Source organism: Ambystoma mexicanum, chromosome 4q (assembly GCF_040938575.1).
Source record: "Ambystoma mexicanum isolate Mex_15411 chromosome 4q, UKY_AmexF1_1, whole genome shotgun sequence".
NCBI lineage: Eukaryota > Metazoa > Chordata > Amphibia > Caudata > Ambystomatidae > Ambystoma > Ambystoma mexicanum.
The window spans coordinates 193,171,563-193,193,674 of NC_090928.1; the positions used below are offsets into that span (position 1 = coordinate 193,171,563).

The 22,112-nt window shown below is 45.6% G+C and overlaps 1 protein-coding gene across 3 annotated transcripts in view; it reads left to right on the plus strand.

The window, feature by feature from the left end:
* Positions 1–22,112, plus strand: part of PDE10A (phosphodiesterase 10A) — a 1,126,451-nt gene that overhangs the window by 640,884 nt on the left and 463,455 nt on the right. For all 3 annotated transcript variants that reach the window (XM_069607718.1, XM_069607719.1, XM_069607720.1), the window contains exon 6: positions 1,935–2,075. In XM_069607718.1, the coding sequence (XP_069463819.1) occupies positions 1,935–2,075 (141 nt within the window). The remainder of the gene's footprint in view (positions 1–1,934; positions 2,076–22,112) is intronic.

Consider the following 22,112-nt stretch of genomic DNA (forward strand, 5'->3'; position numbering starts at 1 on the left):
GATGCCACCCATTTCTGCATTTGATACACCAGCAGCTAAACACACACTGGGGAGGCAGCTCCTTCTGCATAGTACATTTCTCCCGCAAGCTCGGGACTATGTTCTTTACCATAATGGAGATTGTGAAAAAGCGCAGGGCTGCAATGCTGGGGGGTAAGGGTGGAGGGCAAAGCGCACTACGCTTGGGGTACACTGGAGATGCTTCCCCTGATACCCGTATCAAATTCGTCTATACACTGCACAATGTGCAAGGGCCGCTGTTATTCAAGCAGCACGCGACTAGTAATTTGCAAAAAGTAAACTTAACGAGTCCCAAGAAAAGGTTGCCTTCCACCCTTCAAGAATTTGATTGTTTTTGTTTTAATGTTGGGATGGTAGACATCGTTTTTCTTTGCGATCTTACAGTTTCATGGTGCTGTCGGGAGCTAAAATGAGTGATCACGAAGGAAACATTTAAGAATTGTGAGAGTTCACTAGCATGAGCGAAACAAACCCCAACACTCGAACTGCCATTTCTCTGCCACGGTAATGAACTGCAGTGTGTTTCAATGTAAAGTCCACATTGTAATGTCAGAATTTTAGAACACCACCTCTCCAACATTAACATTGGGAGCTATGTTGAATTGTACTTGCATGTCAACTCTCTGCATATGTTTAAAGTACACTTTACTACTCACATGGAGTAGTTATAATTGTTTACGTGTGTCCCTCCTAAATATATTTAACTTCCCGTGAAATATTTGATGCAATACATATTGCATAAATGCATGTATTTTAATGCTGAGATAGACAGGCCTTGTACAGCTATCGGTGGGTATGTTGCTGGTGCTTGTTCTTGGAGGTTCGAATAACACTGTTCAAGACCAGTTCATCACCTTTTAAGAGTGGCTAAATGTTTGAGGTCATACGAATGACATTAGTGTAGATCTGAAATTGTCGATTCTCTGACCTGAGTTACAGCAGCAAAATGTCCATTGTTACTATAAAGGAAGAGCAAAAGCAGATTAACATAACCAGGCCTGTTCGGGTTTGACCCTCTTATTGCTGTTTTCTGAGGTTCATGAAATTCAGCAGATGCCAGCATTGACAATTTTGTTAACTCACAGTCCCCACTCCCGCTGCTCAGCCCATGACACATGATCACAGGTCGGGTGGGGGGGCGCCAACGATGCTTCCCGCCTGTGGTGCAATCTGTTGTAAGACCGGCCCTGGCCATGAACGCCCCCCCACCACCCATGACGTAGGAGTGTTTGCTACATTCACACTGTATTATAGTGCCTATTCTTATAACTTGAATGATGGTGTGTTCTGTGGTGTCCGGGGACAGTGATCTGAGCGGTGAAATCTCTGAAAGTGACAAACCAGTAAGCACATATGTTGTATGTTACATGCGTAATTGAGTCCATTAACTCCAGTGTGTATTTTTTGCACTCTTTCAAAAAAACCACGTGCTCATGTTAATAGTCTCCTGTATAGATCAAAACCTACTTTGGTCTTACAATTCTCCGGTATAGATCAGTGGGACAAACGCCTGCTCTTACTTTGAATAATGATATATCGTATCCATGTTCCTATGAGTGATCCATCATGTGGTCACTTGCATGTAGAAGCCTGGTTTTCATGCTCAAAACTTGCCCCCAGCTCTCACGTTTCACTTGTCATGAATGTGACCCAGGCCTGTTTTTTTCTTTGCATTCTGGGGCTTGTAGTCTTGGCGTTGAATTGGGGCGTAAAGCAGAACTGCAAGTCCCAGAATGCAAAGAGAATAACACCAGGACTGGATATCCCCTTCACGCATGGCACGGGGCAATTCGAGAGCTCTGAGCATGAGATAGAAATAGTTTATGCTAGAGTGTTTTCCTTTGTGGTATGGCATATTCTTTATTTTAAATGCAAGTGCATAATCGCATGTGTTTTGATTTATCTCTTTCTAGAGTCTGTGTTTGTTCACACCTACAGGAATCCAGGAAGGACAGTCGCGACTCATTCCTGCGGGGCCCGTCGCCTATGGCACTACGATAGCGGCGCATGTAGCCAAATCCAGGAACACTCTGTTAGTAGAAGATATTCTGGGGGTAAATTGCATTGTGCTTTTAATGAACATTTGCTAACTGATACAGGGGGAATCGATTGTGTGCATTTTATTTATTTGAATTAAAACATGTGTAATTATAATTTTGTTTCTAAACAATTGTACACTTTTTTAGTGCTTAAGAATTTTGGATGTACTTATTTTGAGAGTTGTTTTCTTTTTTTCCCCTTAAAGTGAAAAATGGTCTAATCTGTAAGTAAGGTGTTCTCCCAAAGGTGTAAATAGGTGTGCACCGTGCATGTCCTTGTGTAAATCATCAGAAACATATTGATCTGCCACCAAAGTAATCTTGAAAGGTAGATTGTGTGCTTCGCCAAAGCGTGGTTCCAGTTGAGCTTGCTCGGAACGTGATGGGATTTAATGGGGAATAATGGGGCCTCAGGCTGGGGATGTACTGGCCCTGCTTTAGATTTGCGGATTAGAGCAGCCCATCTGTTTTTTTTTTTTTTTTGATGATCCGCAATAGAAAGTACACCTGGGAGAGTAAAGTCTCTATCTTCCCATAGTTTGGGCAAGACTGTGGCACTTTGGACATGGAAGGGATAAAGCTCCAGAATAGAGTAACAGTGGGACAAACACTGCTGCCCCTCATAACATCAGGCAGGCAAGAGTGAGGGTCACTGGTGGCAAGGACTCAGAGTGGCAGTTGTGCTCACAATTCTTGTCAAACTGTAGAAAGTGCAGCCATAAATGATATAGCTACATGAATTTTGATTCACAAAATTGGAATGATGCTTTCCACGCCGCACATTCCAGATCTTCCCCACTGGCTACTTGTAAAAGAGGGTTCTACTGGCACGCCGTGGTTGTGTCTGCCACAAGAGCCATAATAGCAGCATTTAGCCCACTGACCGAAAAGCTGCTGACTGCAAAGATTCAATCTGTGTGATGGAAACGTATGGACCATGAACGTTTCGAAGAATGTAGTTTGTGGCATTTGCTGACTTGCTCGATGCAGATAGCTCCGCCAGTTATTGGGGGTAGTGGTATCCAAATATTAAAGGATAGTTCCGGGACTTTTTTTTTATTGTCCCTACGGTTCGGCCATGTGTTTTTAAGCATAAATCGGTAGATCGTAGAAAACTTTCCTATGGACCATACCCGACTTTTCGTCCATTAACGCACTCGAAATCAGCCGCCATTTTCTGATAATCCTCTCACTTGCCGCATCGCCCTGGCTCACCTGCTTTTGCGGCACTAAATCAAATCCCCCGCCCCTGAAACAGACTTTATCAAAACATTCATATTCCCCGCCTCTATCCGTGACGTGACTGAGCTGCGTAGGCAAACGCGCCCAGGCGTCTTCCTCGCGACTCCACACAGAACCCGGAAATCAACACAGATGAGCTCACACAACACAGCGCGCCACAATCGGGAATATGAAACTGTACTTTTAAATTAAACTTCAAGATTGTAAATTTGGTAAAGTACATTTATTTGACATCAAATGTTTTGAGAATATTCAGCGATTTTCATTTTTATTGGCTCACGTTCCAAAAAGTTCGTTTTGAGGCACGCGATGTTCCTTTGCTGTACACAGGGTCTTAGATCATCTCACAATACAGCGCCACAATTCGGAATATGAAACTGTGGTTTAAAAGCAAACGGCAAGATTGTACATTTGGCAAAGTACATTTATTCGACATCAAATGTTTAGAGAATATTCTGGGATTTGCATTTTTCTTTGCTCTCGATCCAAAATAGTTCGTCTTGAGGCAAGCGATGTTCGTGTGCAGTACACAGGGTGTTGGTTTACGATAAAATAAGCTCTTCGGTCGCACTGATAATCGCATGGCTGTTCCAACAACGAGGCACTAGGCCACCACAACGGTCTGTATGTTGCATCTAGCCGTTAGTACCGCGTAAGGGCATACTTGTACTTGGCGATCGTCCCATAAAATGGTCAGGGTGGTAACGTTGTTCACGCGGAGAAGCAACTGGCGGTTAAAAAAACCATCCGCCGGTGTCTGGTACTCGTGACACATGCAGTAATGCATGATGTACCTGTTTGAAAAACATAAAAAATGAAATTAGTCTCACCATCAGATCTTTATTAAAATTATTCATTTTATATATTAGGTCGGGAAATTATTTCATAGCTAGGACAGTGCAACTGGGTATTGTACATCAAGGGGTGGCTGTAGGATACTGAGACAGTCCCCCAGTGCAGGGGTTGACAGGGAGGCAGTGCAGGTGGAGAGTGGAAGGGCCCAGGACCGAGGTCGCAGACAGTGGACCAGTTGTAGCAGGGGAGAGGGAGAGAGAAAGCAGAAGCAAAGAGGAAGGTTTTGAGGTGCTTCCGTAAAAGGAGATGGTTCTCCTCAAGATAGTGGCGGTACAAAACAATATGCCACATAGAACGAACAAGTACAACTTAACCCGTCTTTAAAGCTACTGTATAGTAATTAAATTGCGGTATAAACTCATCTAAAGAGTTACTTACATTATATTTGCATTTTCCATTGTGTCTGTGCGTAGGGCAGCCCCGAAATACCACTCCTTCTATGCCGACGTTATTTCTTCTAATGAACGAACATGAAATGGCTTCATTATCGTTTCTTACGTTATTGCCCCACACCCCCAAAAAGAAGTCTTTCGGGATGGTCCCGGCCTGTCAAGGTCAAATAACAATACAACCTTATACTGAGTGGTGGGCCATTCCGGCACCCGAGCAAAAAATCAAAGCAGCTGACCTTCACTTTGAACGAGCGCACATTCCTATTTAGCTACATTCAGTGTAAGGCCATCTCACAGGACTTGAAATTTACACTCCATTTTTGCATTTTGTCTGCGTGCTTTGCAGCCCCAGAGAACCATAAATACGGAGACATTCTATATTTTTTGAAAAATGATTTATAATACTGTTTGGTTTAATTTAATGCGCAGATGAACAAGGTTGGATAGACACATTGCATGTACACTGAGCAATCACTTTAATTTACACATTACATAGATACACATATTCAATGGGCCTGCGACATGAGGAGACTCGAGAGAACAGACAATCAAATTACAATCATTTAAACCGTGATGTGTATTTCTCAATGAGCTCTTCTTTAGGTGGACATGGAACAGAGGCAATGTTGGGTGGCAATGCAGTTGTCCCCTGCACAGGTTCGTTCACAACTCCATTTATGTGCCTATCTAGGACGTCAACAATAAGTCTCTCAATAAACTCATATTGCATATCCTCAAACACTGGTTTGATCACCCATTGTTTACTTCTTTTAGTGAAGGCCTTATTGTAGCGAAGCGTCCCTAAAGTTCCGGTCGTCCTACTTTGTTGACGTCCAACATTATGGTTATGTGCCAAGACCGCTAGAAGAGTCCGATTTATCATGCCCTCCATGCCAAAATGCAATCGTTTTGGCCTGTACTTTAGGCACATATTGTGGAACACCTCCAAATCTCCTGTGTGGCAGAATTCCGTGAGTCCCTTCAAATCTCTTGTTATAGTTTTATCAAATACAATCTTTTCAATGGCTTTGTGAGTGGGTGATGAAGGAATCAACCACTTCTTCTTCCGTGCCTCCTCTGTGGACAAATGGCCATGTTCACAATTGTGGAAATGTTGGTTTGTGTTCCAACGGTGAACGTTTGTACAGTGTAGCATTACTGACCGCCATTTTTCCAGTAGAATTTCCAACGACCCTCCACATGTTTTTGAGCTCCACCAAAGATGGTTGCTGATTGACTTGGACCACTGTGAAATACCTTGCGTTTCTTTTTTTTTACCTGCAGCAGACATTTTTTTATTGATTGTTTTTGCAAGATGCCAAACGTCAAATTGGTGATTTATATTTTTGTACTCTTCTCTCATTGTCTTGCCAATTGAAACGTGTCTGTCCGTGGCTATCAGGTCGATCACCATTCTCCGCGATTGTAGTTCTTGCAATGATGCTACAAAGCCAACTTTCTCCATGGCCACTGAGGATGTACTTTGTGACACCTGCACGACCACCGAACTCACAATTTTCTTACTTTCCATGTCCTGAAAGTGGTAGGTGCAGTACTTGGCTGAAAATCCTGGGCTGTCGCACTGTCCATCACCGGCTAGCCTGAACCGTTTGCCCGCGGATGTACTATCCATAGACATTTTTTCCAAGCTTCGCTAATGGCTGGAAATAGATAATCGGTTTGGTATTTGTAGAACTGAGTTTTCGCAATGAAATGGATTCCCACAAACTGAAAGAAAGACTCTAACTTTTTAAAACTTGAACCACTAAAAAGTGCAGCCGCTGCACAAAGTAGATTGCCTGCTGGCAGTTGCCCCAGCATGGGTTGTGCAGACCATGAGAAAGGATATTTTGTATAGGTGGCATGTATTTTAAGGTTAGTGCCTCGAATTGCACGAGTCACATTAATCAATGGCTCCCCACATACTTCCCCACCAACCGAATGCCCACATTTCATCCGAATAATAATATCAATCAAACAACTATCGAATACAATGAATTTGGCCTCTTTCCTTATACTGTCACTCTGCATCCCAGCTGGTTCGGCCTGTAACGTTGAGGACATGTCACTCACATGAAAGGTAGAATCTATGATATCGTCTTCCGCTATGTTCAGTGATATTGATGGTGTTTCATTGTCGTCCACTTCATTCTCTTCCATTGCAACATCTGTTCCTTCTCCGGCGATGGGTGAATAAGACAATTTCTTCAACTTTCTCGCGGTCTTAGTTTTTGCGGGTGTGGATTCTGTGAACTGATCTCCGACTGCATCCGAACTACCAGGAGGACATTCACTATCAATGGCTGGATGTGGTATAGCTCCGTTGTCAATCACTTCATATTCTTCCCATTGGCACGATGCATCTCCAGTCTCAAGTCCCTGCCAAAAGGTTTGACAAGCAACATCTCTCGTTCGCTTCACTGTCTGTGTAGATCTAGTTCATACACCCACTCGCAACTAGAGGACAGATTGGAAAAGGGATGTTCAGTTTAAACACAACTTACAGTATTGAACTATTAACAGTGAAAAACAACATAATATAGTGACCAGGACACTAACCTTCTTTTGCTTTCTTTTCTTTGAAACTTTCTTGCCTCGAACTTCAACATCAGGACGCTGTTGCTCCGACTCGTGTGTGCATGTTTCCACTTCCTCTTGCGCTGCAACGACTATATTTTCATGATAAGCACATCCATCACGCACTGACGCTCCATCGACTCCTTGAAACATAGAACTTTCATTAGTATGTATAATAATATCGAAAACACAAAATGTACTTGGGGACCAATACCCACGTACATCTCATTAGCAAAACACGAATGAACGCTTTGTGTAGAACATTCAAACGACAATTATTCACGCATTGTTGATCAAGTTAGATGGAACTGTCAAGATCCATACCTCGGGCTCCTCATAGACTTCCATTGATGATATTATTGAAGATGATGCTTCAGTGACTCCCTGAAACACAGTAATTGCATTAGTATGGTTTTCTATTTTGATAAAAAGAACAGAAACTTTGTGCAGGCGTCAACGGCTCATCTAAATAGACCTGCACAAATGATCAGTTGTCTAAAATAAATAATGGATATGTAAATATGATTCGATTTGCTCGATCGTTGGAAGTGTCACCACCCAGAGATCTGCATCAACTACTAGGGGTGATGTTCTTGTAGAAGAAGGTCCGTCATCTCCCTGAAACATAGTACTTGCGTTAATAAAGAAGGAAGTATAGCGGATGTAATCACGTCATATGATTTCGCTTGATCGAACTGTCAGTATCCATACCTCGAAATGCATAAGAACATCAAGGGACGATGTAACTGCGGTGCACACTTCTGCAAGCTGTTGCGCCGACCCGTAACTGCATGCTCCCCCTTCTTCTTGGACTAATGCTCCATCGACTCCCTGAAACGTAGGACTTTCATTAGTAATGAACACAATATTGAAAAAAGAAGACACATAGGAGGGCGACGACAGAAGGACATATCAATGGCTAAAAACGAAAGAAACATTGTGTGTAACAATCACGCTACAAGAATGCAAGATCTGATGATCTCCATCGATGGAACTGTCCGGAAACGTACCTCGAGCATCTGAGTGACATCAACGGTTGTCGTCAATACGTTGGACTCCTCAGCATCTCCCTGAAAGACAGTACTTGCATTATTTTGGATAACAATAATTATAACTGAAAACAAAGACTAGAGGACGAGTACAAGGGTGTACCATTAGGTAAAATAATTACACGATAAATTAAAACTATTGATTTACATGCCTAAAAAAAGTCAGTGGCAGAATAGCCAAGTAAGATTACCCGATAGGCGCTTGAAGTGGCTGATGACTGCAATAACGACACGGATGGAGAATCTTCCGCCTTCATATTGAGTGGATACATAAATGGGGAAATTATTGTTAGCTAATGCTACACACTACCGCAAGGCCGAGAGATAAATACGTAAACTTGACTCACCAGTGGAGGGATGTGGACGAATAGAGTGGGAATAGCGTTTGAGAGCAATTTTCGCCTCGCTCGCGGTGTGTTCTTCTTTATTAGCAATGATGTGGAGTACATGTCTGAGCTAAAGTGCCTGCTGCAGATGTGGTATCGATCACCCCTCTTGTCCGCAAAGACTTCTAGGACTCTACTTTCAAGCTCAGACGGTGGATATCCGCAATATCGGACCAATTCTCTTATCTGATCTATTGTCTTAGGGAAAACATGCATTATAGTACCTTCAGATTTATTATGGGTCTTCGAAGGGCAACCGCCAATGGAACAGGCAGGCATTGTGGAAAGTTCTGAAAAGTAAAGATCAACAATTCTCTATGAATACCAATGTAAACTCAGAACATGTGACTAGTTCCTTGCATGTACTGTCTTGAACAAAAAGAAATTGGACGCAAAATGATTATGGTACATGGCCTTACCTTGACGAACAAACAGTTAGATGGAGGGATCAGAGTACTTTCTTGTCGCACAACAGGGAGCAGTTCACCGGTTGCAAACTGAGGAGTTTCCTCGGAGTGGTCACGGAAGTTCACAGAGACGAAGAGCAGATAACCAGCACCTTCACGGGTTGACTAGCAGAGCGCAAAGAAGTGCTCATTAGAAATATGAAGTGGGTTATAAAGAATTCGAAACAGGGGTGTGTTTGTGAATGAATGACGTCTATATGTCGAGGCATTATGCGGATTGCAGGGGGCCGTCCAGCGTGAAGGGGGATGCTTGGCAGGAGACACGGGGTCTGGAGGTAGACATGGGAACAACAACCCATGCTCTATAGACCACTTTGAAGTGTCTTTGGCACCTCTTGGCCTTTATCGCTCCCTGACAGCTCCACTTGGCAGCACAAGTACTCCGGTGCGAACTGCCTTTGATAGGGCGGGGGGTGGATTGGGGCGCTGGTCGTGCAGACAAGACACAGGAAGACTCGTGAATGGAGACACACTTATGTGGATTGCAGGCGGCCGTCCAGCGTGAGGGGGGATGCTTGGCAGGAGACACGGGGTCTGGAGGTAGACATGGGAACAACAATCCAGGCTCTATAGACCACTTTGAAGTGTACATGGTCTTTGGCACCTCTTGGCCTTTATCGCTCCCTGACAGCTCCACTTGGCAGCACAAGTACCCCGGTGCGAACTGCCTTTGATAGGGCGGGGGGTGGATTGGGGCGCTGGTCGTGCAGACAAGACACAGGAAGACTCGTGAATGGAGACACACTTATGTGGATTGCAGGGGGCCGTCCAGCGTGAGGGGGGATGCTTGGCAGGAGACACGGGGTCTGGAGGTAGACATGGGAACAACAACCCATGCTCTATAGACCACTTTGAAGTGTACATGGTCTTTGGCACCTCTTGGCCTTTATCGCTCCCTGACAGCTCCACTTGGCAGCACAAGTACCCCGGTGCGAACTGCCTTTGATAGGGCGGGGGGTGGATTGGGGCGCTGGTCGTGCAGACAAGACACAGGAAGACTCGTGAATGGAGACACACTTATGTGGATTGCAGGGGGCCGTCCAGCGTGAGGGGGGATGCTTGGCAGGAGACACGGGGTCTGGAGGTAGACATGGGAACAACAACCCATGCTCTATAGACCACTTTGAAGTGTACATGGTCTTTGGCACCTCTTGGCCTTTATCTCTCCCTGACAGCTCCACTTGGCAGCACAAGTACCCCGGTGCGAACTGCCTTTGATAGGGCGGGGGGGGGGTGTGGATTAGGGCGCTGGTCGTGCAGACAAGACTCGTTTGCCGCAGGGCCTCACCAAGGAGAGGCCATCTAACTACATGTAAGAGGCAGGCTGAAGGATCTAGTACATGGAAGGCAGGGGGGTGAGTTTATAAATACCTCAGCCTCCCAGGAGAATATATGGGTGCAGTTCACCCTGGAGACCCTGGATGCCTAGGCAGTTAGTCAGCAGCAGGCTGGCCTGTGGTGGCAAGGCGGCACGGGCCAGAGGGGGTCATCTCTGTACCCAGTGCCCAAAAGGATGATTTATTATGATCAACCATATTGATTATTTACCTATAACCATGTTTTGTATCAATAAAATCCAACGGCCTTCCTTTTATTGCCAACGCTTGAACAAAGTGGTGTGGTAAGTATTTTTGGGGGAGGAGGCAAGGCCGGGAGGCTTTATGCCAACCCGCAAAATAACATATGTATGTCTGCTGCATATGGGTTCAACGGTTATGTGGATTGAAGGTGGGCGGCCAGCGTGAGGGAGGATGCTGTCCGGAGACATGTGGTGTGACAAGACAAGGCACAGGAAGACTATTCAATGGAGACACACTAGATTCATTTAAAAAATCAAAACAACCATTGTTAAAATATATGTTGGGTTTTATTTTAGATCTTAATTTCAATTGAACATAAATAATAAACATTACACATTGTAAAGTTCCGGTTGCAGCACATCCAGGGAAAATCCGCGGTATTGTCCACTGTCGCTTGGGAAATGTTGTCTAATGGCAAGTACCGCACAGGCAGGTATTACTCTCCGAACGCGGTGTCCGAGCCTCCCGTGAAGCCACCAAGTGAAGCAACGATAGGCCACCAGCCTGTACCACCTGTGAAAATGAAAGATGCAAACTGTATTAAAATGACAAAACTTTCTTATCATTCTGCTTTGAAAAAAATTCTATCTAGAAAATGCACAATATGGACCCAATTTACATGCATTCGAATGATATGTAGATGTAATTTTATATGTGGGAGACGACCATGACATAGTAGTGGCATCACTGACATCAAAACCAGAGTATACTTACTCGTTACTCGGATTACGCGGACGAACAGTGCCGCGAAGTTCCTGCATAAGCACCATCATCATCCTCAACACGGTCCGTGAGAGGCAGGCTTCCCTGAACTCTGGCAGCTCGGTGATGCATTGTGGACTTGGCTCGCCTTCCGAAATGTAGGCCAAGCACCCGGAATTTTCACGGCAGCAGCAGTTCTCCTCCTCAGTTGGCATTAGCTCGCACCGATTGCACGTGCACCAGGTGGAGACGCCGTCCATGCGACATGGTCCAGGCTCTTCATCCGTTGACTGGTCCTCCCAACTGCCGTCCGAATCCCCATCGTTTTCGCGTGCTTGCCTTTCCAGTAGTTCTTCCTCGGTGTACTCGGGCTCGTACATATACGGCATTATTGTAGCCATTGTGTGGTAAAGAAAGTAAAATAATTTACAGAGATGGTACAGGTGTTCACAAGGCCTAGAAGTGGCGAAGGTAGCTGACCAGAGCACAGAAACGAGTCACAGAATACTCAAAGTAACACAGAGAGAATAATGGAATCGAAAATCTGCTGCTGTGTGTTGTGAAACGGTGTGTTTATACTTATTGAGGAAAGAGGCGTCCTGCCATTTCCATGGCGACACGTCATTAGCTGAGGCGCAGCGATTGTTGACACGAAACGTGCTTTGGCGTTGGGAAATGGGCGGTACGAGTCTGCTGATGTCAGGCTCAGGGGCGGGGGATTTGATTTAGTGCCGCAAAAGCAGGTGAGCCAGGGCGATGCGGCAAGTGAGAGGATTATCAGAAAATGGCGGCTGATTTCGAGTGCGTTAATGGACGAAAAAATCGGGTATGGTCCATAGGAAAGTTTTCTACGATCTACCGATTTATGCTTAAAAACACATGGCCGAACCGTAGGGACAATAAAAAAAAAGTCCCGGAACTATCCTTTAAAGATGACAAGTGTGCCTACTTCCCAATGTTAGGCCAGGCAAGCATTATTCTTTTAAAGTTTTTTCGGCTCCTATCCAAGTCTATGAGCTGATGAGACCTGAGTCAGAAAAACGAAGCCCTTGGCTGCTGTTTACGTCCTTTACTTAGCCATGCTTTGGGGGATGGGCCTACCAGTTGGCCCGGTGTAGAGTCCAGTCTACGTACCCGGAGCCAGACATTAACACTACAGTGAAGTGAATGGTACATAGATGTGGCGTCACTGATCATGACACTGCCAGCTGCCAGTTCTAAAGCTGAAGTAGTCTTGACCAGGAAAAACAGTTTGGGATGTCTGAAATCCACACCTGGCGTTCGCCGGATAGATGTCTAAAGTTTGAATGAGGCAGCCTTGCTGATGTGTGGATACCTTTTACAATTTGTTTGACCTCTGCCTCAAAGAATTGGCGGGCATGCTCTAGTTATTTTGTGGAATATCGCAAAAGAAGGCAAAGAAATGAAGACTCGATCTGAAGCGCTCCGCTTGGACCTGCAACCTTCATGACCATGTAGCTCTGTCCAGGAGTTAGCCACCAAGGTAAAGGGGTCAGAGCATAGCTGTCTCCGCTCCTCCCCATGGCCAGAACCAGACTTGTCACATGATTTGCTCTGCCTGCTCTCTGGGAAAATTACTGGGACCAATCACTGCGCTGATCCAGACCGCAAGGGGGTAGGAGCACCTGAACACACACACACACACCCCAGTGGGCCTGCAGCTGCCTAGAACACCGGCCAATCCAAATGAACCATCTTATCTGCCCACACTTTGAGGTTTGCCAGCTTACCTGCAGTGCAATCGCTGGTGCCCTCCCACGCCTGTAAACCACCACAACTCCACTTTTCTCTGACTCGTCTGCAACATACTCCAGCTCCACTACTTTGACTTGTGTGGCTCTGTCTGTTTGGAAGATCCTCCAGCTGTTGATACTGATGCCACATCTGTCTGAACATGGAACCCCCAGTTGATCTTACAACCTGACACTGCTGGTCAAAAAACCCAGCAATATGGTGTGTACCATCCCCGTCACTGGCCATATTTTCATCCCAGACATTTATCCGGAGTGCAAAGATCCAACTCGTGGCAGACGACTGTCACTGGGGATCTAGAAGACTTGACGGTCATAGCCCCAGGACCAGAACACCAAACCACAATCACGTACTGTACCTCTACATATTATGTTGAGTGTGATAATCATGACCATCTTCTCCTGTCAGCCAAGTAGAAGTCACTGAGGTGCATTATGTATCCCAGTGGATCTGTACATTGTTTTCTTGTTAAATGTTTTATCTGTTTTTTAATGAAAATCGAAGATGTATCTTTTTGATAATCTAACATTAAATGTTCCTTAACGTAAACCAACAGCAAATGGATATGAGCATTGAGGAGCACAGTATTGCAGGCCTTTTCAGTTAACAAATAAAAGCAATATTAAGACAAGCATCGACAAAGACAGAAAAACACTGTGCAGAATAGAACAAACATTTGACATGACCGATTTACAGCAAAATATCTGTACATACAAACCTAAATATCCAATCCAATTTACCGGCAAAGGTGTGCTTATATAATAGCATCTGATTTTTCATAAATAAGTTGCTGTCATCAGTCCCGGGAGGATAGGTCAACGGCAACGCCTTGGAAGCAAGACGATGCGGCAACACAGGTTCAATCCCCGGGTCCGCGCTTAGAAACCTCGCTTAATAAGCGCGTTATAAATACGCAACTAAGACCTATTCTTTTAACAGCGCCTAGATGCCCCCGGGCCTTATAAGCTCTTTAAAAATGCAAAAATAAAATAAAATACAAATGTATGCTGCTGTGGCAATAGTGAGCATTTTTTGGTTCACAATGAGCCTCATTACGACCCAGGCGCTAAGGGTTTAACGGCGCCGTAAAAGGCTGCAGCGCCGTTAACCCCTTAGTGCCTAATTACGAGGTCCCTTTGCGGCTTCCGACCTTAACGGCTGGTCTGGACCAGCTGTTAAAGTAGGGACCCGCAAAGGGACCTTGAAGGTAATTACGGTACCGCAATCTGCGTTACCGTAATTACCGCCTTCCCCATTCCCATTGAGCCCTATGGGGCAAAAATGGGAATGTGGAAGGGCCAATGGTGCATGGGGAATTACCGCCCCGCCAACCTTGGAATGGGGTGGTAATTCCCCATTGCACAATGGAGGACTTGTTACAATACCGGCAGCAACCATGGTGCTAATAGCGCCATTGGTTACCAACGGTGTTGTAATGAGGGCCAATATAAGCAACATCAAGTGGTGGTAAGAAAGGTGTTGCTTTGTAGATGAACTGAGAAGGGGTCAGCATCCAGCTGGGATCAAGTTATCCCACCATTTGGGCCCTACAGCGGCCTGTGACGACCTAGTTGACCCTAAACCTGATGGTTAGGTGTTAGTCAGTGCTTCAACCTTCTGACTTGGTACTTCGTACCTTTTACCTTGCCTTTAACTGTACATGTTCTGAGGGTTACATATGAGGTATAATGTTTAAGAACCACTTCTGCGTGTGTTTTAATGTTACAATAAGTTCTCTGCTGTGCCATTCTCCTGATGGCTTGGTGATTGCCCGACCACCACTTTTCTAAGGTAGCATAGGGTTTTCTGGGGAATCTGTCCTGCATTTATCAGTAACCCATTCCTAGAGTCTGGAGACCTGCTCAAAGTCTGCAGAGATTCCAAACGTGACATGCAGATTGCCATCTCCTTGTCCCTAAGGTACCTTTGGGTTTTGGGGTATGACGATACCTTTCCACTTTTACAGGGCGCGAGAGAATATTAGTTCTCTCTTGTTAGTTTGGTGATGTTTCACATGCTAATTGGCTGAAACAGTTAAATCATAAAAACCTGCTTTGTGCTCAAGTCTTGTTTAACCCAGTGAAGGTCCTGATGAAACGTTTTAACTTATTGAGCGCCCATGAGTGTTCAGGCCACAATAATTGTACACTTGTAATGGATTCCTTCCTCTCACAGATTCTTCATCTTATATATTCTATCTCCAGCACCCGCTGTCTTTAGAAACTGTTTAACCATTGCCACCACCCGATTCTGTTGCATGCCCAATGCTGTATATGATGTCAAGGTAAGTATATATGGTCAATGTGCCCCATGAATGCAGTTCTTCTTCTGCTCTGTCTGTGCTCTTTGCCATCACCGCCTTGCTACATTTTCCTGCATCGTGTCCAAACCTCTGAAGGCCTTGGGCTTCAAGCCTCACTCGGACTGCCAGAGGGAAATCACTGTCTCAGACTTCCACATGGTATGTGTCTGTCACCTTGGGGAGATCTACAGCATGGAGGACTGCAGTTCCTGCCAGTCTTTGTACTCTAAGGCCCCACCGGAAGCATGCAGCAAAGTTCATCACCTACTAGCAGAAGGCTGGTACGAGAATGCCTTCCAGGTTGGCGGGTACAGAGTTTAAGAAAGTTGAAGACCCTGTGGAGGAATGTTCTCCAGTCTAAAAGAAGAATAAGATGGGAGGTTGTGCTCCCAGTGACTCCTCTAGATACCACTTTTCTTCTTCTTCTAAGACGCAGAGTCATCACTCTTGCTCTAGGAAGGCTTCTGAGGACCCTGCTCCTACATGGCAGTTTCCGTTGCCAACCCAATCCTTTAGTGGGAGAATTTCAAGCAGTAGATATTAGACATATTTGCCATCTCTACCTCTCCTCCTCCCTTCTCCTTTCTCTCTGACAACATCTTCTGAGGTTTCTAGACAAGTCCGATCTATGAAAGTGTCGTCCAAACAGGTGCTCCCCTGCTCCTCCAGAACCATCAAGGACCATATTGACACCCTGGCCCCAGCCTTGGCTAATTTCTGTAATGACTTTTTCCCCACTGGAACGTTCCCCTCTCCCCTTAAGCACTCCCTTGTGCACCCACTCCTCAAGAAGCAGTCTGCCGATCCTACCTTCCCGGCAAACAATCACCCAATCTCCATCACCCATTTCCTGGGCAAACTCTTGGAAATGCTGTCCATCTCCCAGCTTACTCTCCACACTGAATCTGTTGGTTGTCTCCATGACCATCAGTCTGGCTTCAGAGCTGCCAGAAGCACGGAAACTTCTCTCCTGAACACCTGTGAAGATCTTCTCTCTAAGCTTGATTCCAGCATTCCTTCTGTCCTCAACTTTCAACACAGTCAACCACGCCATCCTGATCAATCGACTATGTGAGAACCTAGGCATCATGGATCGGGCCCTGGAGTGGCTGACCTGCTTTCTCTTGGACTGCCCCTCCCAGGTCCAACTTGGTCCCTTTCTCTCCGCCACCTCTTTCTACCTGTGGCATTCCCCTTGGCTCTATCCTCTCACCCTGGTTTTTCAACCTCTACTTGGCCCCCTTTGGCCCACCTGATCTCTACCTTCTCCTCTAACTTTCAGTGTTATGCAGATGACACTCGGCTTTCCTTCAGGCTCCTCTCCTCTCTCGCTCAAAACGATCCTCTTCTCTGCTTTCTCTCTGTCCCTCCCCTGATGACCTACCTGTCTGCTGTACCGACTGGTTGCTTGGCTACCCTCATAGTCTCACTGAGTCCAGGCTCTTTCTTGATCATTCACCCTCGCACTGCCTTCGGGCCTACCATGCACTTAGTGACTGTAACCCTACAGTCCCTTGATTTCCTTGCATTACCCAGAGCCGCGCTACCCTGGCTGCACTTACTCAGAGCATTACTGCCCTTTTTCCCCTCCTCTCTTGCTTGCACTTCCCCCCTCCCTTTCCCTTGCATTTCTCGTTCTCGCACTTGCACGATCTGAATGACACGAGGCCTAGTAAGATCGTTTGTATTGTCCTCCCTCTATGTTCCCTCCCTTGTCTTGTCGCGCCTAGAAACACTTGTGTACCGGCATGTTATAAATGACTTATGCTGAAATTCAGGTCAAAGTTTTTTTCTGAACACTCTGGACTGGACCTAGAGGATGTTACCTGGAGATTCTAGAAATATACAGCTGCCCTCCCAGGCGCCTCCCGACAAAGATGGACCTGCCATTTCCCTCATTGGTGGATGGCGCTGGATCCTTCATCAGAGGCTTGACAGCCTGAACCTTCACGCTTGTCTGGTGAGAGGCCAATGTAGGAGTGGGACTTGTCTGATTAAACATCTTGGGTGTGCTCAGTTCCGCTCAGAGCTCTGCCACCTAGGCTATCCATGCCTGTTGGTGGTGTAATGTTTTGCCTTAGTTTAGGGATCTGGACCCTTTGACCTGCCAAACCTCCTTTGTTTGGATTTCCTGCTTTACTTAGCGTGGCTGGGCTTGCAGACTAGCACTGTGAAGGTGTACCTGGCCCCCATTTCGGTCTATAAAATGTCCCCCAGTAGGTCTTGTTCTGAATCATCCCCATTGTAATGCAGTTTTTGTGGGATTTGTGCAACCAGTTTCCCCCACACGAGTTTGTTCTTGCGTGCGATTTCATTTTAGTTTGACCTTTCTTATGGAATCTCCATTTGAGACCGTACATTGGTTTCCTTTGACTTATCACGCTTACCAGGATTTCCCTGGTGTCCATCACTTTCTACAAGACAAGAGAGTGAGGTCCAGAACCTGTCTGTGACACCCACCTTACATTACCACCTCCAACGAGAAGGTGAGAGTGAGGCTGACCTTACTTCCCACAGTTGTGTTTGAATTTGTGTTTGAATGTCATCTCTCTGGGAAGATCAATCTTCCCGCGTTTCCTCCTTCATTTCACCCCTCTAAGATGGTGATGTTCCATTTGCTGGATCCTGTTTAGGCCCTCTGCTACTATGTCTCTTGGACCGGGAACATCCAGAAAGGTGACCAGCTGATTATCGGTTATTCTGGTGACTGTGTGGGTAGAACTGTTACTAAACAGACCCTGTACAGAAGTACAGATTGATTGCCCGCTGCATCTCTAAATATTATGATCTGGGTGAGTCCTGGCTGCCACCTCTGCATTGCAGAGGCAAGGGGGACCCCTGCTTTGGACGTCTGTCAAGCAGTTACATGGGCTTTGCTGCATGCATTTTCAAATATCCATGCCCGAATTCCCTGTCGGGACAGTCTGTTTTCTTTGGCCGAGAGGCCCTCCTGAGTTTTCTGGTGTAGTTGGTGATTTACTCACTATCTTCCCACCTCCAGAATTCTGGATTGCTATCTGTGGGAAAGAATCAATTAAAAGAACAAATTATTGACCTCTGGTAATGTTCTTTCTGATGGATTAGTCCTTCCACAGATTCCACCCTGCCCCCACTCCCGTCCTGGCCCTCTTAATTGATAGCTCATTGGCCTAGCCTCTCCTGTCTCTCTGCTGCTGGTGCTAGGGGGAAAAGGCAGAACTGAGATCATGGGTGCAGCAAATCAATAAATACTGGCCCTGACATCTAGGATCTGAGTGCACAATGATGCTGGGCGAAACCGCACTGTGTCCCCTGGTGGCTGAAAAAGATTCTGAAGACAGCTGGCGCTGAGATAGTATATCAGTGATGAGGAATCTGTGGGAGGAAGGAGTAACCCATCAAAGAATATTACCAAAGATAAGTAATTTGTTCGCCTGCGTTTACTGTCCGTGGCCTTTACAAAGACTCTTGGGAATCCCTGTTCCACAAACTCCAGCATTTGGGAACTGTGGCCCCAACTCTTCCTCGGTATCAGCCCCTGGCAAACAAGATCCAGCTCATAGTAGCACTGCTGGTCTTCTCTGAGGAAATGTCTTTGTTGCTGCCTCTCCACTTCGCACATGTGCAGTGTTCTCTGATGGTGTCGACATTCTAGATCACGGTGGGTGACATCACATACTCCTTCAGTCTCTGCAGCCCTCCACTGCCCCACTAAAACACAATCCTCTTAATCACCTCTACAGCTGCTGTCCATATGGGTGAACCAGGCTTCTGATTTGCCCATATTCGTCATATTACCTTTGCCCAGTGGGGGAGGGCAGAGGTGCAAGGAGAGATTCCTGGGTTTTGACATGCAAGGGGAACCAGGTTTTATTTTTTATATTGCTTCCATGTGTTGTCGTTTTGGTGGGTTTGACGATCACCCACCCAGACCCCCGCCTTATATGCACCTTCCTAAACTGCAGTTAGCCAGAGATATGAGGCACAACGAGGAATGGCCACGGAATGGGTGTTGTGGTAAGATGACGCACCACCACTGTCCCATCGCTCCTTACTCAAATGTTTCTCCTTGGCTGAATAATCGTTGGGTAGTTAATATAGTCTAAACTGTGCAGTTGAGGGACAATAGGCAGCCTCTGCTCAATTTCAAGATTCATTGAGCACCCCCAGATTATTAAAATCCCAGCAAGGCATTGCTGGTCGGATCTGAAACTGTACTCCATTCCAGATTTGCAATTTCTGGTACCCAACTGGCTTTCTAGAAAGCACTGAAAACGGATCTATTAACTTTTTTAAAAAAATGCTCCTAGGTTTATGAGAGTGGTTCACTGGATTCTCTCTGAAACTACTACTGGAATTGTCATGCTTACCTGTAATACTTCTAAAATTGTTTGAATCCTTCCTCCTACACCCAAGCAGGCATAGCAGCATTTCCTTAGGCCTTTGGGCATGTTGTAAAGTTCTTGAAGGGTCCTTCCAATCCCCACTGCTTTTAAACATACCCGTATACGTGCTACGTCCTTCCATAAGGACACACCATCTAAAGGTCCAGATGTACTTGGTGATATCCAGATTTCTTTCAAAGTTAAGAATGGATTGGGGAGCTATCGGAACATCAATCACCAGAAAAAAGGGCATGCTGCCTCTGCCAAAACAGTAAAAACCGATCTGCAGATAATTGGGAAGTGCCTAAAATAACCACTTGCCTATCATCTGACCATTAATTCCAGGGAATGGCACAAAGATGGGGTGGTCAGGAAGGCGATTAACTTAAGTGAACTCTTCGACACTAGGTTATATTTAATTCCTCAGTTCAGTGGACTGGTATATTAAGGAAAACACCATCTTCGCAGGCTTGGGAAGTTACTCCCCCTTTTGAACACTTGACTAGAACTTTCAAGATGGCTAACCACATTGAGGTTAGATGTTGTAACATTGGTTATACAGGTCTTCCCAAAACTCATGCTTTCCAGCTGCTAAATAAGACAAAGATGGGTTTATCCAATAAGACATGAAAAAAACATAAATGGTGAAAGCAAGCTTTGCTACCGGGGGGAGTAAAGATTGGCATTCAATACAGTTGTTTTGTTGTAGGTCAATTACCTTCAAAGCGGTTTCCCTGCCCTCTAGCTCTTCCGGAAAAGGATCCCAAAAAAGAATTGGCACTTACTCATGGGACTCGGCCCCCAACCTCCTCCCTCTAAAGGACAGCACTGTTGGCCATACTGTGCCATCCCAACAATGAAACGTAGCTTCTACATTCCCACATTGTGGTGCCCTCCTGAGAAACGTTACCAATGACCATGCAACAAAAGTAAACATGATGTTCTAAAAGGCAGGTAAGGTACTTCACTGCCAACAGTGATGGGTTGGTCAATGATGCATGTGATACATTATGCATCTGATTTAGACGAATAATTTTATTGCTTGGCTTTTCATGTAAGGGTTTTGGCGAAATGCCCAGAGTACATGGGATAAACTATACATAGAATGGATGTATCTAATGTAAACCATGTCAGGATGGGTCAATGTAAAGTGGTGCTTGCCCCAATGTTTCAGCACCTTCTGAGATCAAGATTTATATGATAAAGTTCCAAAAGCCTAGCCCCAAGTCCTTGTCCCCGCTACAACACCTCATTCTACAAAGTAATGTTCAAACTGCGTGTCCAGCAGAAGGTTTCAAAACTTAATCTTAACATGTCTTTTAGACTTCTGGCTACACTGAGCTTCAAAAACAATGTCCAAGTTTCACCCAACAAAAGTTCATCAATACTAATCTTAATATGTCCAGTCAAAAATGTATAAAGGAAAATAGTTTGTCCTGGTAAGGTTCTTCCAGGATTTGCACATAGTCTTGACTCTTCCAGTCATCCTGCTTTCACCATTTCCTAAAACCACTTCCAGCTGTCCTGGTGGTTCCTTGTATCAAGATCCTTCTCTTCGGCTCTCCTTTAACCTCTGGATTCCTGAATGAGTGTAGTGCTCACTGCAAAACTCCTTAAGAACTTCTGGTCTTTCTCTAACCTTGTTTTCATCCACATTCACTGTAGGTCTCTCCCAGACATTGGGTTTCAGAATTCACTTAAAGGGATGAGGCCCCCACCCCTGTTCAAGTTCCTTTTCAGGCAGCGGATATTATGTCACCCTCCTGCCATAGGGTGTCCTAGGTAAAGTAAGCACTTCACGAGTAGTCCTCCTCCTTTGCACTGGACCGTCTACTAGGTCCAAGTCCAGTCCGTGCTCTTGTGCGTAGGGGCTCTGAGTTGGCCCTCTCCACAGCACCTGCTGCAGGTTTAACAAGGCTTGGTCTACCTTTGCCCAGGAAGCATGATCACTGTATATCCTGGGCTTTGGGAGTGCATCTACATCATTCCAAGTTCCTTCTCCTCTTCCCCCCCTTCTCTTTTATAGTGCTTCTAGGGAATTTGCAATTGCTTGAGCCTTTCGCATTGACTTTGGCAATTGTGGGTTTTCTGAAGGTTTTAGATTGGTTTCCTAATTGAACGTCCACAGTGGATATTTGACTCTGATGGGTCATCTTTGCCATGCTTAGTTGGGAGATTCCCCACCTGCTCCTTCCCATCTACAAAACCAGCTTGCAGCTTTGCCACATCTTGAAAGCTCTGTGGTTCCTGCACAAGTCTTGGCTCCTGCGTTGAGCCACCGCGTCGAGTTACTACATTGAGCTACTGACTCTATTGTCAGGTCCACAATCATCCAAACTCATCTGATTGGAAGTTCAGGAACT